General features: G+C 66.3%; 6 protein-coding genes across 6 annotated transcripts in view; 4 read left to right on the forward strand and 2 right to left on the reverse strand.

Moving 5' to 3' along the window:
• The window catches only part of CHLNCDRAFT_33194 (hypothetical protein), a 3,408-nt gene extending 2,321 nt beyond the window's left edge, over positions 1-1,087 (forward strand). Inside the window, exons 10-12 of the mRNA XM_005843292.1 lie at positions 116-214; positions 475-591; positions 790-1,087. Coding sequence (XP_005843354.1) covers positions 116-214; positions 475-591; positions 790-825 — 252 coding nt within the window. The 3' untranslated portion in view covers positions 826-1,087. The remainder of the gene's footprint in view (positions 1-115; positions 215-474; positions 592-789) is intronic.
• Positions 1,088-2,865: 1,778 nt separating this feature from the next.
• Positions 2,866-4,254, reverse strand: CHLNCDRAFT_55274 (hypothetical protein; the record flags this gene model as incomplete). The annotated part of the gene is made up of 4 exons (XM_005843355.1): positions 2,866-2,877; positions 3,087-3,284; positions 3,462-3,607; positions 3,927-4,254. The coding sequence occupies 4 exons, from the start codon at positions 4,252-4,254 to the stop codon at positions 2,866-2,868; spliced, it is 684 nt and encodes a 227-aa protein (XP_005843417.1).
• Positions 4,255-5,091: 837 nt separating this feature from the next.
• Positions 5,092-8,227, forward strand: CHLNCDRAFT_28256 (hypothetical protein; the record flags this gene model as incomplete). Its single annotated transcript, XM_005843293.1, has 9 exons — positions 5,092-5,184; positions 5,261-5,343; positions 5,444-5,589; positions 5,695-6,050; positions 6,197-6,296; positions 6,481-6,713; positions 6,762-7,017; positions 7,275-7,707; positions 7,879-8,227. The coding sequence occupies 9 exons, from the start codon at positions 5,092-5,094 to the stop codon at positions 8,225-8,227; spliced, it is 2,049 nt and encodes a 682-aa protein (XP_005843355.1).
• A 701-nt stretch (positions 8,228-8,928) lies between these two features.
• On the forward strand, positions 8,929-9,710 carry CHLNCDRAFT_141285 (hypothetical protein; the record flags this gene model as incomplete). Its single annotated transcript, XM_005843294.1, has 2 exons — positions 8,929-8,996; positions 9,161-9,710. The coding sequence occupies 2 exons, from the start codon at positions 8,929-8,931 to the stop codon at positions 9,708-9,710; spliced, it is 618 nt and encodes a 205-aa protein (XP_005843356.1).
• Positions 9,711-9,920: 210 nt separating this feature from the next.
• On the forward strand, positions 9,921-12,100 carry CHLNCDRAFT_141286 (hypothetical protein; the record flags this gene model as incomplete). Its single annotated transcript, XM_005843295.1, has 8 exons — positions 9,921-9,950; positions 10,131-10,474; positions 10,601-10,719; positions 10,869-10,943; positions 11,112-11,270; positions 11,383-11,482; positions 11,639-11,732; positions 11,936-12,100. 8 exons carry the CDS (start codon positions 9,921-9,923, stop codon positions 12,098-12,100), a joined length of 1,086 nt encoding a protein of 361 aa, XP_005843357.1.
• Positions 12,101-12,316: 216 nt separating this feature from the next.
• On the reverse strand, positions 12,317-13,663 carry CHLNCDRAFT_141287 (hypothetical protein; the record flags this gene model as incomplete). Its single annotated transcript, XM_005843356.1, has 4 exons — positions 12,317-12,525; positions 12,671-13,275; positions 13,299-13,428; positions 13,624-13,663. The coding sequence occupies 4 exons, from the start codon at positions 13,661-13,663 to the stop codon at positions 12,317-12,319; spliced, it is 984 nt and encodes a 327-aa protein (XP_005843418.1).
• Positions 13,664-16,063: the final 2,400 nt, after the last annotated feature.

Here is a 16,063-nt window from a genome sequence, read left to right on the forward strand (position 1 = left end):
CAAGCCAACATCCCTCCCCCTTGCCATTATATCACCCCCCCCAGCCCACCCCCTCCACCCACCCACCCCCCTCTCACCGCCATCGCCCACCCCACCGTGCCGCACGCCCGTGCAGGCCATCATCTCCGGGCTGCGCGAGAGCGTGCAGAGCTTCCAGAGCGAGGTGACGGATGTGAACAGTAAGGAGGTGATGGACCTGCTGGTGCTGACACAGGTGGGTGGGCGGGGGGGGTGGCACCTGGCAGCCGCATGGGCAGCCCGCATGGGGTGGGGGGTCCCCAGGGGAGAGGCGTGGCTCGGGGCGCGGGCACACCCCAGCAGCACGCGGGGGGCTGGCCACACGCAGCCCCGGCGCTCCCTGTGCGCTGCTGTGAAGTTGGAGGTGGCGGCTCCGCCTCCACCAGCTGCGGGGCAGCTGCCACCACCCTCCCCCTGCCGCTCCCCACGCTCTTCCCCCCCGTACCGCCCCTGCAGTACTTCGACGTGCTGCGCGACATTGGCATGACCGGCAAGAGCAACACCGTGTTCCTGGACCACACCCCCGCCGGCGTGGCCAACGTCTCCGGCCAGATCCGCGCCGGCTTCATGCAGGCAAGCGCCGGCGGGGCGGGCGGTCAGGGGGAGGGGCTGGGCGCCCTCGCCGCCGCTGCGTGCGGTGCCTGTGCTGGCCTGCTGCCCACACGGCGCCACGCTGCACTTGGGGGCCTGTGCATGCCTGGAGCTGCAGCCAGGGTCCCGCAGACTGAGGTGCCGCTGCGTGCCGTGCTGTGCTGTCTGGGTCGTGTGCAGGCCAATGCGGCCGACACGCAGACCATGCGTCGCTGAGCAGGGGCAGGTGGCGGCACCAGCGGGGCGACCCGACTGTCAGCTCAACCACGTTTTGCCCTACGCCTCTCGCTGTCTGTGGGGCACTTGGGGTCCAGTACGCGTTTTGTACTCGCATTTATCGATCTCACATGATGCAGCGCCAACAAGGCGCGATCTCCCTAGGGCTTTTGTTAGAGTAGAGGGCTTCCAGCCGCGGCTGATGACAATGACGATCACCTGTCTGCCAGGGCCAACCTGGTCTGTAACCCGAAACCTAATATGCGGCGATGCGATGGGCTGATCGTTTCCAGGTGCTGGGGCTGGGGTGCATGCCTGCAAGGCGGTCAACCGACTCTCCCGCCCGGTTGGCGGCCGCCAGCACATCCCCCATGGGCGCGTTTCAAATCCGCCGCCCAGCCCCACCGCCTGTCCCTCCCCACATTGCAATTTCCGCAATGTGCTGGTCTCTGTCCGTCTCAGTGGGCTCCTATGCCATCGTCTGCGTGCTCGCAGCCTCCCTGTTCTACAGGAATTGGAGCACAGACCGCTGGTTTGCGCTCTGGCTGCTTTTCGTGGGCCAGATACAGCTGTGCGAAGTAGCGCTGTGGGCCGACCAGGACTGTGGGCTGCTGCACCGCGCTGCCAATGTGGTGCTGCTCGGCGTCATCTCCCTGGAGCCGCTGGTGCACTGCATGATCGCCCACGCCTGCACACCGCCCAAGCTGCGCAGCGGGCAGATGCTGCAGACGCTGGCCCACATGTCGGCGCTGTTTGCGGCGGTGCTGTGGGCGGTGTCGCTGTCCGGCGTCGAGTCGTGGTGCTCCTACCCCTGCGGCGCCGAGGGCCACCTCAAGTGGCCATGGGTGGCCAACCTCAACGTCTTCCCGCGCTTCACCTTCCTGCTGCTCATCTGCGCCCCCTTTGCCGCCATGCGCCCAGCCTCGCACGGCGCCGCCGGCGCCGCCTTCACCGCCGGCCTCTTTGCCATCTCCTATGCACTCTCCCACACCACCACCACCTTTGAGAGCATGTGGTGCTGGCTGGCCGTGTTTGGCTTCGCGGTGCCCTTTGCGCTGAACCGCCGCCCGCTGCCGCACGTGACGCCAGCGGCGCCTGCCGTCACGGCCAAGGTTGCGTGATCCATCGCTCACCAGCCCAACCTGTTTTGTTCGTGCCCCAGACCCCGTATGCAACACACGTCCAACCTGGTATTTGTGAGCCGTGTCCCCATAAATTCACTTTAACATTTTGCCACTTCTTTCGCCCCCGTTCAGCCCAGTAGCACTTGTGTTCCTGCCTCGCGCCTCGGCCCCTCTCTACAATGTACCCACCAGCGTACGTGCGCTCTGCTCTTTCTGTGCCTTGCTCAAATCAAATTCTGCTTCCTAAATGGCCCCTGACCGCCGTTCAGCGCTGGTCTATGCAATACTGCCATCTGATTTGTTTTGCGTCAGCTTGCCGCCTTGCTTTGCTATCCCTTGTAATGCCCTACAAATTGAATAGAGCTATCAGAGCTGGCAGCGAGGGAATTGGGGACACACAAGGGAAGTTAGGCGGGGAAGGGCATGCACAAGCGGGTGCCCCGGATGCGCTTGCCGCCTGCCAGCTGCCCTGTATCGTGCAGCCAGCGAGGCGTCTGCAAGGGTCTGGGTCGGTCGCCGCCACAGGAATTCATGCGAATGCAGCGCCCTCTCGCCCTGCCAGCTGCGCATGCCTTGTCTCCTGGCCCAGCAACTCACTGCGCTGCATCACCAGCACCACCACCAGCTCGGTGTGCCTGGCACACCCTGGGGATGACATCACCTTAAATCTGCTTTGAATGCTTGTAAAATGACAGCCATGAAAGTAAGTACAGAAAGCTCATAAAACGGAGGTGCCCACAAAAACAGGGGTTGGCAGTGCAGGAAAAATGCCAGTGCGGTGTCGCTCTCGCCATCCATCATCAAACGTCAAGCGCCAACTGAAGGAGGGTGTGGGTTTGGCTGGGCGGCGCAGCGCCAGGACTGGAGGGGCCAGACCACGCCCCAGCCGCTCTTCCTTGCGAGGGAGCCTCGGTCTTCACTCCATGCCCTGCCAGCGGGGGCGCAGCGCGGCATGCCCGGGTCAGCGGCCACAGCACGCATTGGGCCTCCTCAACCACAGGTGGGCCCATTCACATGCAGTGCACGCCACAGCTAGCAGTAGGCGCCCAACCAGACAGCCAGGCCCTGGTCCTGCCAGCACTGCCTGCCGGCCTGCCTGCCTTGCCTGCTGGCCTGCTGGCTTGTGCTTTGGCTCACCAGCGTGAAGGGGTCCACCCGCGGGTCGTGCTCCGTGGCCAGCTTCTTGCCGGTGCAGAGGCAGCTCGTGCACATGACCTTGCCGGTGCCGGCGCAGTTGGCGCACATGGCGCCCTCGCCGCCGCTCACCCCCGTGCCCACGCAGTTGCCGCAGGTCAGGTAGCCCGAGCCCTCGCAGTAGATGCACCGCCGCTTCTCCTGCAGGAGGCGGGGAGCGGCGGGGTGGCGCGGGCCGCCGGCAGCAGCTTGGTACTCCAGCCTGTGGCCCGCACGGCCCGCACACCCCACCTGCACCTTATTCTGCGCAAGCCGCACGCCCCGCATCCTCCCACCACCCCCACCACACCACCGCGCCACCCACCGCAGGCGCCCCACCTGCATCTTGGAGTTGTTGAGTTCCACGATGAGCAGCGCGGTCAGCACGCCCACGCCGCCGCCGCAGAAGGAGGCCACTATGGGGTCCACCTGGGCCAGCTGGGTGGGCAGATGCAGCGAGCGGATGAAGTCAAAGTAGGAGGAGCCTGCGGGAGGGGGAGGGGGAGGGGGCCAGGGAGGTGCCAGGGGGTGCACTGGGGTCGGGTGCAGGGGAGGCAGGCTGGTGGACTCCTCTGAAGATGGGCGAGAGCGCGGGCAGGAGGGGCACGCCCACAGGATCGGAGCGCAGGCGGCAGCCAAGCTGGCTAGCCGCAGCCTCGGGCGCGACGCCACACACGTCGCACACGCAGCGCTGCCGCAGCGCGGGCAGCCACCCCAGCCGCCGCTGCTGCCCTTGCGCCCCGCGCACGCCCAGCGCCACGTGCCCGCGCCACAGCGGCAGCCGCAGCGCCGCTGCCGCCGCACCTCCGATGCCCAGGCGGACCTCCAGGATAGGAGCCACCAGCCCTCCGAATGTGATGATGCCTGCCACCGTGATGGCGTAGAAGCGCGTGTACATCTTGATGGTCTTCTCGTTGATGGGCGGGAAGAAAGGGATGGAGGAGGGGTACTCCTCCTCGGGCGTCGCCTCCTCCGCCACGCCCCGCAGGCGCAGCTGGATGCGCAGCCGCCGCACCTCCTCCATCAGCAGGAAGATCTTGTTGCGCCGCGACGCAATGTTCTTCTCAATCTCCTCCAGCTGCAGCGCCGCAAAGTCCTGCACCAGGAGGGCGTGGCGGGCGGCGGCGCCCATGCGTGCAAAGCCATGAGTGGGGACAAACAGGTTGCCGGGCGCGCCGGCCTGGGCGCTATCTGCCCAGCGCCACCGTGCCGTCCGGACGGTGCCGCAGCCCCTGATTATACCAGCACAAGCTGCACTGGGCAAGGCAGGAGCAGGAGCAGGAGCAGGGATAGGCGAGGCGTGGCAGCCTGCCCGCCTTGACCGACTCTGGGCTCTCGATGATGCAGAAATTCTCGGGCAGCGCCACGCTGTCCAGGATGAGGTCAGAAGCGATGGCATCGGTGACGCTGAGGGCAGAGGGAGCCGGCACAGGATGGCGGGAGATTGAGAGCGGCGGTCAAGCTGGGGGCGGGCGGCAGGGTGGGCCGGTGGCCGCCTGCAGTGCTCACCTGGGCGCCGCTGGCTGCTTGGGCCCTGCAGGCTGCCCCGGATCGCTGCTGGCTGCTGCGGGGCGAATCACCACCCTCAGCCGGTGAGGAGCGACAAGACGAGGTGCACATGTGTAGCGGGGCCCGCCGCTGTTGGGCGCCTGGCAGGTGCAGCATGTCAGGTGCATGGCGACAGCGCAGGGGCTGCAATCGCGTCAGGCGCTGAGGCGAGGGATGCCGGGAGCAGTGCCCAAAAGGATTAGCAGCTTTTGGAACACCTGCAACAACACCTGCACCGCCTGCCTGCGGCCTGAATCCCGGGAACTCGCAGACCCATGTAGTGTACTGCCTCTGCCGCCAGTATGTGCGTTCCCACCGTCCCAGCGAAATTGATGTGTATCGACTCGCTTTGGCAGTCACTGGGTGCCGTCGGGTGGGGCACCAGACCGCAACAGACTCGGTCAACCTCTCCCCGCCCAAGATGTCCATTCAAAGCCAAACCGGTGCCATCTACGGCCTCATACGCGACGGAAAGCTACCGGAGGCCATCTCTAGGCTGCAGGGCGCGCTGCAGGTGAGTTGCGAGCGGCTGCAGCGGCGGCTCCAGGGTGCGGAGTGCGCTTGACCAGCGACCGGCGCGCCGCCTGCAGGTCTCGCCGGGCAGCCGCGCTGCGCTGTCCCTGATGGCCCACTGCTACTACCACCAGGAGGACTATGAGGCGGCGGCCCACACGTAAGCATGTGGCTGGCGCTGGTTGTGGGCACACGCGTTGCACCGCCCGCACCCCTGGGTCTGATCGAGTGATGCGACCGCCAATGCCGTCGCTGTGCAGGTATTGGGAGCTGGCGCGGCGCTTCCCCGAGGTGCCTCGGTACCAGCTGTACTGGGCGCAGAGCCTGTGCAAGGCGGGCATGTTTGCAGACGCCAGCCGTGCCGCCGCCGCGGTGGAGGGCTTCCCGCAGGCAAGCCCTTCTGGCTGTCGTGAAGGGAGAGGGACGTGGGCACCTTCCCTGCCTTTGCTTGCCACGCCTTGCCTTCCTGCCCGCGTGTCCACCTGGCACCTGGCAACCCGCCACCGCCGAGCACCCCGCTGCGTGCAGGAGGTGAGCCAGCTGCAGGCGGCCATCAAGTATGAGGCCGGCGACCTGCGGGGCTGCCGTGCCGCGCTGGAGGCAGCCCTGGCCAGCGGCGACCCGTCCGCCGCCGCCAACGCCGGCTGCCTGCTGTACAAGGAGGGGCAGTACGCCGCCGCCGCCGCGCAGTTTGGTGCCGCCTCCGCGGCGGGGGGCCACACGCCGGAGCTGGCGTACGCTGTGGCGGCATGCCAGTACCGCCAGCACGACTTCCCGGCAGCGCTGGCCAGCCTGGCGGACATTGTGGAGGCGGGGGTGCAGCAGCACCCGGAGCTGGGCATCGGAACGCAGACCGAGGGCATGGAGGTGGGGGTGGGGTGGCCGCTCTGCTGTCCAGTGCAGCAGCGGCGCAGAGCGACGCGGTGGCGTCCAGTGCCAGGCCGCGCCGCACCGTACCTTGGCCGCGCGCCTGCCCCAGCGCCTGCTCCCGCTCTCCCTTGCCCGCCGCGCAGGCGCGCAGCGTGGGCAACAGCGCCAAGCTGAAGCAGACTGCGCTGGTGGAGGCCTTCAACCTGCGGGCGGCGGTGGAGCTGACGCTGGGCAACCCGGCGGGTGGGCGGGTGGCACCTGGGGCACCCTGAGATGCCCGGGGGGTGCTCATGCGGGCATGTGCACCCTTGCATGCTGCCCTGTGCCCCGCATGCTGTCGGGCGCAGGCTGGAAGGGGGCTGCCCCTGGGCTGCGCAGCCGGGCCCCAGCCCTGGTGCACCCTCGCATCTGCCCCTCGCCGGCGCAGGCGCGGCGGCGGCGCTGAGCGACATGCCGCCACGGCAGGAGCGCGAGCTGGACCCCGTCACCCTGCACAACCGCGCGCTGGTGGGGCTGGCGCAGGGCGGCGCCGCGGCGCGCGAGGCGGGTATGCACAAGCTGGCGCACCTGCTGTCCCACCCGCCCTTCCCGCCGGAGCTGGCCGGCAACCTGCTGTCCCTGTGCTGCCGCCCCGACGAGGCCGGCGGCAGCGCGGGAGGCGTCGGCCCCGGCGGCACGCCGTGTGTGGACCGCGCGGCGGTGGCTGAGCGGCTGCTGCAAGACCATGCCGCGCTGGTGGCGGCGCACGTCCCCGCCGAGCTGCTGCCGCTGTACGAGGCCTGCCTGGCGCGGCGGCGGTCAGAGGAGGAGGCGGCGGCCAGGCTGGATGCGGCGGCGGGGGTGCACATCGAGGGGCTGCGCCGCCGCGTCAAGGCGGTGCAGGATGCGCGGTGGGCGGGCGACCAGGCGGGCGCGGCGGCTGGGCTGGAGGCGTATGAGCAGGCCTTGGAGGCATACATACCAGGTGGGGGGGCCTGCGTCAGGCAAGGCAGCGGCTAAGGCTGTGAGGGGCAGTGTGGGGCAGTTGGGGGCAACAGGGAGCAGCGAGGCAGGGAGGGCAGGGGCAGGCGGGATTCGGGCGCACCTAAACGGCAGGCAGTTGTAATCACACAGGCGTGTTGAGGCTGATTGCGGCTCAAGCCAGAGCCTGCTGCCTGCCTGTCCCACCTGCCTGCTGCCTGGACGATGCCCCTCCCCGCCTCCCCATGCCTGCTGCCGCAGTGCTGATGAGCCTGGCGCAGGTTCACTGGGAGGCGGGGGCGTACGGGCGGGTGCAGGAGGTGCTGCAGCAGTCGGCCGAGTTCTGCTCCGACCACCCCACCTGGCGCCTCAACCTGGCGCATGCGCTGGTCGCCCAGGATGGAGGGCGGGTGGCCGAGGCAGCAGAGCTCTACGAGTCCCTGGTGCAGCACTTTGCGGGAGGCAGCGGCGGCGGCGGCGGCGGCGGCGGTGGCAGCCTGCTGGAGGTGCCCCCCAGCGCGCTGGCCAACCTGTGCGTGTGCCACGTGGTGGCGGGGCAGAACGAGGTGGCCGAGGAGCTGCTGCGCAGGCTGGAGGACGAGTCGGCGGCGGCGGCGGCGGGCGGCCAGCCGCCCACGCCCCACCTGCCCCTCACCAACCTCGCCATCGGCACGCTGTACTGCGCCAAAGGCATGTGCTGACCCTGGCACGGGCTGTCTGATGCCCAGGAACAGCGGGAGCAGCATGGCATCAGATCCGCCATTGACAGCCCTGCCGACCAAGCTTGGAATGGCTTGCAATGCAGGCCTGCCCCCCACAAAGCCTGCCTCCCTGCTCCAGCACCCCCCACCCAAGCCTGCACTAGCTGCCACCCCCTACCTGCAGGAAACTTTGAGTTTGGCGTCACGCGGGTGATGCGCAGCCTGGAGCCGCTGCCGGGCGGGCTGGACGCGGCGCGGTGGCGCGGCGTGGCGCTGTGCCTGCTGGTCCTGCTGGACCAGGTGGCCAAAAACATGCTGGTGCTGAAGGATGCCCTGGTGGCCGACCTGCTGGCATACCTGGAGGACGTGGAGGCGGCGGGCGTGGGCATGGCGGCCGCACCCATGGGCCCCGTGCCTGCGCAGGCCAGCGGCGGCGGCGAGGCAATGCGGCAGCAGACAGTGGCCTCCCAGGCCCGCGGCTTGCGGGCCATTCTGATGCAGATCAGTGAATGATGCTCCTTGGTGTGCTGTAACGGCAGGGCGTTTGGTGAGGGTCCCTGGAGCGGCCAATCCCATTGCCGTCCCGCCGGCAAGGCGGCGCACGATATGCACGCTGCCAAGTCAAGTGCTTGCGGCAGCCTTTCACGGCCATCTGTTGCCTTCCTGAATCGGGTACAAGCACGGGGAGCCGTTCTGATTGCTCTTCGGTGCTAAACAGACTCCCACCCACCCACCCACCCACCCATGGTTGCCCACGACAAGCCACAGCAGCGGCCGCCCTGGATTGGGCACCTTGCAGTAGCATTGGCAGCATCGGCGGTTACCGCTCTTGCGATTTGGTGCACCGGGCCTGCCTCGCAGGGAGCTACTCGCGGCGCCCCAACCTGTAAGTTGTGCTCAAGACTGGGTGGGTGGATGCTCAGACCCAGGCTGACCAATCCCAGGGCGTCAGCGGCGTTGGCGGCGCTGGGCGGGAGGGAGAGGGGTTTGCCGCCGCTCCTGCCTGTTTTGGCCGCCGGGGGGCTTATATATATATATATGCTATATTGTTTATTTGATGCTCTATATTGAATTGAATGAATTTCGATTTTGAGAATTGAAATTGATTGAAACGTATGTGCGCTGATCACCCTGCTGTGCGAATGCGTGCCGCAGGCGCTGCGGCAGGGCGCTACGAAAAATTCCCGCTCAGTTTGGGCCCAACCTACCGGTCCATGCTGGCATACCAAAAACTGCTTGATTCGAAAGCCGACCGCGGCGAGATTGTTGGCAACATCCTGTGGTGCGTCCGCCGCCTATCCCACAGTCGGCCAGCAGCATGCACTCTTGCCGCATGAAGACGTCCGGTGGACAGTCTGGGCAGCTGCCACTTAATAGCATGCCGGGTCATCAAGCTATGTGGTTTGTGGCCCAACGTTGCGCAAGCTCACTGGCTCCCTGGTGCAGGTTCCCATGGCAGGTGTTTTATTACGCTGCACACGCGTCCAACCCCTGCGTGAAGACCATCTGCGAAATAGGGTTTGGCGCCGGCCACTCCACCCTGCTGTACCTCAGCGTCAACAAGGACGCGGTGCTGTACACATTCGACATCTTTGAGCTGGGACCCTTCCAGGATGCAGCCGTGGAGTTCCACAAGAGTGTGCCCCACGCCAGGCGGTGGCACCGCATCAAGGGTGACTCCCAGCAGACGGTGCCCAAGTTTGCCAGCGAGAACCCAGGGGTGAAGTGCGACATAGTGCACGTCGATGGGTGGCACGAGTCGCCCGTCGTGTACAACGACATCAAGAACTTCCGGCTGCTGGCGCACCAGGAGACAGTGGTGCTGATTGATGACGCCAACGAGGCGCCCACGCAGGGCGACATGCAGCAAGCGGTGGACAAGGGCGTCACCGAGGAGTGGGAGTGCATGGATGCACGGGACGAAACGGACGAGCGCTTTGCGTCGCAGCCCATCTGGCCGAAACGCTTCTGTACGACACGCTACATCCTGGCCTGAGCCGGCGCGGTGCCCAGAACAGTCTGATAGGGTGTACTTTAATTTATGTCTTGCAAGAGTTTGGCAGATGTTTTTGCTAGCGGGCGCCAGACAGGAATGGCATCCCGCATGGCGCGGCCGACCTGGCGCCGCTGGTTGCGCCGCTCACGCAAAAGCGGCAGTCATCACTCTTGCGCCGAGACTAATAACACAGTGTTCGCAAAAATTAGGATGATAGGCGTCGGCATCCTCGGCGCGGCGGTGAGCAAACTCTTCAATAGCTGCCACGTGCTTCCTTTCCCCCTTCTGCTCACCCAGAGAACATACCTAACCTGTTTGCGGCGGCAAGCCCACCCACTCGGCTTGCGTTAGCTCGCCGCCGCCGCCAGCCGCTGCCCCCACGAGTGTTTTGTTTACAAGTATATGGCTTGCTGGCTGCAGAACATCGCCAACAAAAACATCCTTGGAATAACGCTGGCCGACAACGTTCAGGTTGTGGCAGTGGGCAGCCGGGACAAGGCCAAGGCGGAGGCGCAGCTGGAGCGGTGCGGGCTGGCGGGCGCCGTTGCCGCCTATGGCAGCTACGACGAGGTGGTTGGCGACCCGCGGGTGGATGCCGTCTACATCACGCTCCCCGCCGCCCTGCACCTACCCTGGGTGCGCAAGGCAGCGGCCGCGGGCAAGCACGTGCTGGTGGAGAAGCCGGTGGCGGTGGACGGCGTCGAGCTGGATGCCATGCTGGCGGCGTGCGCCGACGCGGGCGTGCAGCTGATGGATGGCACCATGTGAGTAGCAGGGCTGGGGCACTGCCCTGGCATCCTCCTGCTGCAGCAACACTCGCTGCGACCTGTGAATGGCCAACTCCCAATGGAATGGCAGGCGTTCGTGACATGCGGTGCTTTTGTTTGCAGGTGGTCCCACAGCCCCCGAACGGAGCGCATGGCGGCGATCCTCCGAGATCCTGCAGCTGTTGGAGAGCTGAAAGCTGTGACCTCGGCCTTCACCTTTTACGGCAAGCAGATTGCGGCGGGTGGCAGGCTGGCGCACCTCCTGGCTTCACCGGCTGGCTTCACCGGCTGGCTGGCTGGCTTTATGGGCTGTGCGGCGTGCGGCCAGCTATCCTGCACCAGCGGGGGCGCTGCTGATGTGCCTGCTGTGCCCGCCGTGCGGCGGCTGCAGGCGCTGGCGATTTTCTGAAGAATGATGTGCGTGTGAAGAAGGACTGTGATCCGCTGGGCGCGCTGGGAGACTTGGGTGGGTCGTGCAGGCCTCCCTGCCGGCCCTGCCGGCCCTGCCGTCGCCGCCAGCATGCCGCCTGCCCCCCCCATGCCGCCTGCCCCCCCGCCGGCAAGCCTTGCTCCTGCCTGTTTCTGTAGCAGGCCGAGCCTTCGCTTGCGTGTCCACCGGGTCCATGCGCCGCAGGCTGGTACTGCGTGCGCGGCATCCTGTGGGCATACGGCTTTGAGGCCCCCACCTCGGTGACCGCCCATGCTGGTGCTGCATTCAATGAGGAAGGCGTGCCGCTGCACATCGGCGCCACCCTGCTGTTCTCGGGCGGGCGCCGAGGCCACTTTGAATGCGGTGAGCGGCCTGGCTGGCTCCAGCCTGGAAATCGGCCATCGTGCCACACCAGGGCGAATGGCCAGGCTGAGAGTGCAGCGGTGTGCCTGCCTGCCTTCCCGCCCGCCTTCAGGGTTTGACCGTGCGCTCACACAGTCGCTGGAGGTGGCAGGCACGCTGGGCACCATCCAGCTGAATGACTTTGTGATCCCCCGTTCAGTGAAGCAGTCCAGGTGAGGAGGCATGCGGCAGGTGCTGTGCTGAGGTCAGTTGGACACTGAACTTGCGTGCAGCCCCCGCGGCGGGGCTAGGTGGCAGTCAGCAGCTCCTGATGCCAGAGCCTGTGTGCGCCCTGCTGACACCCACCCACCCCAGCGCTGCCTGCGCAGCTTTGTGGTGACGGGCGAGCACGGGTTGCGGGATTGTGACACGTGGGATGCCACACGCCGCGACGAGGTGGTGGTCCACCTGGCCAAGCCGCAGGTGTGAGGGGCCGCCTGGGGCGCCGAGGGCTGATAGCAGCAGCGCCCCAGCGGGGCTGTCTGGGGCGCTGCCAGCGTGCCACGGCTGCCGGCTGGCCCTGAGGCCAGCATTTTTGACGGACCGCCTCCGACTCTTCCTCCTCCTGGCCCTCTGCTGAGTCTGCCGCCCCTGCCACCGCTGCTGCTGGACTGCTCCCCCTGCAGGAGGTGTGCATGTGGGAGAGGTTTGGCGGGCTGGTGCAGCACATCCAGTCGGGCGGCCAGCCGGACGCCTTCTGGCCGCGCATCACCGAGCTGACGCAGCGGGTGCTGTTTGCGGTGGAGCGGTCAGCCAGGGAGGGGTGCCGCGAGGTGAGGCTCAGCCTGTGAGCCTGCCCTCTGGGCAGGCGGCGCATTTCATTGCCGCATCCCCACCCTGCTCTCCCGTTTTTTCTGTTGTTGTTACAGCTTGTGTTGCCAAGAGCTTGTGAAACAACTCCCCCAAGCCCCGAAACGCAGCCAGGCACCTGCTGCAAATGCCATAGCTTGCATGCCTCGGCTGAGAACGGCGCACAGAGCGGCAGTGCTGGGCGCAGAAGGCCCTGCCTACTGCTGCCCCACATCTTGCACAGCCTCCTGATACAGCCGTTCAGCCAGCGGGGCCAGCTGGCTACCCAGCAGCTGCTGCGGGCGCCTGTGGCCACGCCCGCTTCCATCAAACGAGTACCCTTCCACCTCGCCTCGCAGCTCTGGGGGGATGCCAGCTGCGCCGTACCTGGCGCCCAGCACACCACCTACTATGCATGCATTCGTGTCTGTGGTGGCAGGAGTGGGGCAGGCACACCGGTGGGGTGCGTCAGAGGGCGGCGTGCTGGGGAGTGGCGCAACGCAACAGCGGCACAGCACAACAGCAAGATGCCAGCCCCGCTGCGATGCGAGTCCACCCACCCACCCACCCACCTGTGTCACCGCCACACAGTAGCGTGTGGCGCAGCCCCTCCACAAACCCGCTGTGACGCCGCAGGTGGTAGAAGGCCAGGCAGAAGGCATGCTTCACAAAGCCCATCGAAGCGCCGTGGGCATTGTAGGCAGCCATGGCGCCGTTGTCCCGCGCCTCTGCCAGCCACTCCTGCACCTCCCGGCAAGCATTTGCCGCCGCCCGCTCCTCTGCGGCCGTCAGCGCCGCGCCGGCATCCCCTGGCCACCGAATCAGGCTGGCGCAAGCCATCACATACGCGGCATTGGCATCCTGGCATGCCTGGTTAGGGTGGCTGAGCTGGGCGTCGGCCTTGGCGCAGGCCGCAATGGCATCGGTGCCGAGGCGGTGGGCCCACACGGCCAGCGGCGTGGCCCGCATGAGGGCCCCGTTTGCTTTGCTGGCCGCGCTGTACTCGTTATGCACATTCTGCAGGGCCTGGGCCGCACAGTCGGCGATGCCCTCCCAGCCTCGCATCCCAAACGCGTTGTGCGTAGCGTTGCCCATGTCAAATGGCTGGCTGGCTTGCACCACCAGGCGTACTGCCGTGCGACCGCGCTGGCGGGGAACCCCTGGCTCGGTGCCTGCCCTGCAAGCCCGCGCGCCAGGCACAGTGCCAGCTCGGTGTCGTCGGTGAACTGCCCCGGCCCCACATTCAAGCAGCCGCCGCCGGGCAGCGCCAGCGCTTGCTCCACGCCTGCTTCCCGCGGCCGCCGGGGGAAGAACTCCAGGAATGCACCCACTACACGGCGGTGAAAAGGTGAGGATACTTGTGGGTTACCGCACGAGCTTAAAGCTAGGGCTACCTCCGCGAAGGGCCTTTGAAGTTCTAAAATTTGGGCAGGGGCCCGCTGCTGGTGAGACCCCAGGCGGGCGACGGCAGCAGCGGCGGCAGCTGCTCCCGGGGGCCTCACCGGCATCACCCGTGGCCGCTCACCCGTGGCCGCTCCCAACAGGGCCCCCAAGGCGTGCTCCATTTTTTGCAGCGCTCAGTGAGCGCTCTTGAGCCGCTTCTCCAGATGCCGGACCTGGCAGGGATTTATCGCACGACGATGCTGGAGAAGGTGGTGAAGATGCTGGACAAGCTGAGGGGATGCGAACGGGGGGAAACTGGGAGGGGACAAGGCGGTGCCGCCGCAGCGCGGCACAGCGCAAGCGCCATTGCGCTGTGCCCTGGCCGCTCTTAACCGCGCCGGCAGCTTGTTCAGCAGTAGAACAAATTGTTTTGCAACTGCAATGCAACTGAGCACAGCATCAGCATCATCTGGAGCGAAGACATTGAAGCAGAGGTGCAGCGGTGCCGGGCAGCAGCACTGCACCTTCACCAGCAGCAGCCCTTCCCCCCGAGTGCTGTCTGGACTTCACCCATCTGGCAGCGTCGTCTGCATTTCTAAACCGTGCGTGGACCCGGTCGAAAGCATAGGAACCGGAGAACGTGCAGTGCATGATGTCTACGTGGGCATGGGGGATTGAAGCCCTTATGCCAAAGGATACACGCCCACAGACCCACCACTGTAAGGGTGCAAGCATGCTGCACTTTCTGGTGGGCTCCAAAGGGCAGTGAGCCCTCGCAGAGGCGAGATGGGCGGCCCAAATCCGAAATGGGGAGGCGCCTTGAGGGCAGCTTCCCTTCTCGGCCTTTTGGTGAGAATACAGGGCTTCTGTGGCACTGCGCGCGCTGCGGTGGGCGTGCCCTTCTCATGGACGTCCAACTCTGCCTGCAGGCCACCCTGCTTCCTGTGGTCGCTCAGGACGCACCCAGCAGCTCAGCACCATCCGTGGCCTCCTCGAGCGTTTATCCACTGCTTGAAGACAGGTTGCAGAAGCTGCCCACAAGCTGCCGGTCTTGCAACCCTGGCGCTTTGCGTGGGTCAGACAACACAAGACATGCTGAATAATGATTGAATTACCGACTTGGGCGGCTGCCTGGGCTGCAGGATTGCTGCAGCGGGGGTCGCCGCGTCAAGGGGCACCGCCGCGTGCCCGCGTGCCGCCCTCTTCTTCTCCCTCACCCTGCTGGGCATCAAATCGAAGAAGGATTTCAATGCTGGAATAAGAATGGCGTACAAGAACACGCTGATGCGCATGGCCCCAGGTGCGCATGCGGCGCGTGCTGCACTGTTTTTGGGGCTGGCGCCTGGCCCAATGCACGCCCAAGATGCACCATGCATGTCAACCACCCGCTTGCTCCATGCTGTCTGTGCCATTGACCCTTTTCCCCGCCAGCTGCAGGCTCCACCATCCTACCTGTGGCCATTGAACCGGATGACACGGGGCAGTCGATACACACGGTGGCGCTGTTCCCGGGCTCGGTGGCGGCGGGCGTGGTGGCGGCGCAGCAGCTGGCGGCCAAGCTACGCGCCGGCAGGCTGAACGCCTACTTGGACCAGCGCAAGTTTGGGCGGGTGCACGCCGAGGTCGTTGCAGATCCCTACCTGGTGCGCTGTGGGGGCTGGCAGGCCGGAGGCGGCAGCAGGCGGGCAGGGGCTGGCGGCAGGCAGCACTCGGGAAGGGGGCCAGGCTGGCAAGCAGGCATGGATTTATGTGCTGCCACCCCCATGGCTGCAGGCTGACAGCACCGGCGACACCATCCCGTCGCTGCCCGGCAGCCGCCCAGCAGCCATGATCACAGTCAAGTGGTACGACCTGGCCCCCGACCAGGTCACATCCCAGAAGCGGAAGGCGTATGTGGCGGCTATCCAGAAGCTGGTGCCGGGTGCGCAGGCGGCTGCCTCGGCATCGTGGGGAGGGCCGCCGCAATGGTCCGATGGCCAACGACTGTGCCAGCTGTGCTCCTTGTCCTTTCCAATTCAAACTGCCCTCACTCCGCTGGTCTGCGTGGCAGATGGTGCCAGCTTGCTCATGGCTGCCTGCAGCGTTCTGCTGCCCCCTTTCCAAGCGTGCATGCGCTCACTATGTGGCTGCGCCTGCGCCTGCTCTCATTGCAGGCTCTTGCTTGTGTGGGCTTAAAGTCTGGTAAAGCAAGAACTAGCTTGCAACATAGACTCCCCGCCGAAACGGGACGGGAACCGGGCGAAAGCAGAGAAAGCAATAAAACAGGGGTGGAGCAAGGCGACATGCAACGCAAGCAGCTGACAGGGCACGCATCGAAACGTGTGTATGACTGGCAAAGTGGCATGGCGCATTGGGGAGAAACGCAACGGTACGGGAGCATGGGCTGGCCAAACGGCAGTGCGGAACGCTAGGTCACTAGAAAAGCAGGGAAAGGCGCACTATGTATGCAATGAGGGCAGCCCCGGCTCGGGGCCGTTGAGAAAGCAGTGGGCGGGAGGGGGGAGGCCCCGGTGTGGGCGGGCCCCATCGAGGGGGGATGGGGCGCGCAAGCGGCCAGATGGGGCGGGGCGCGGGCGGCAGTG

This window comes from Chlorella variabilis (assembly GCF_000147415.1).
Source record: "Chlorella variabilis unplaced genomic scaffold CHLNCscaffold_32, whole genome shotgun sequence".
In the NCBI taxonomy this organism is placed as follows: Eukaryota; Viridiplantae; Chlorophyta; class Trebouxiophyceae; order Chlorellales; family Chlorellaceae; genus Chlorella; species Chlorella variabilis.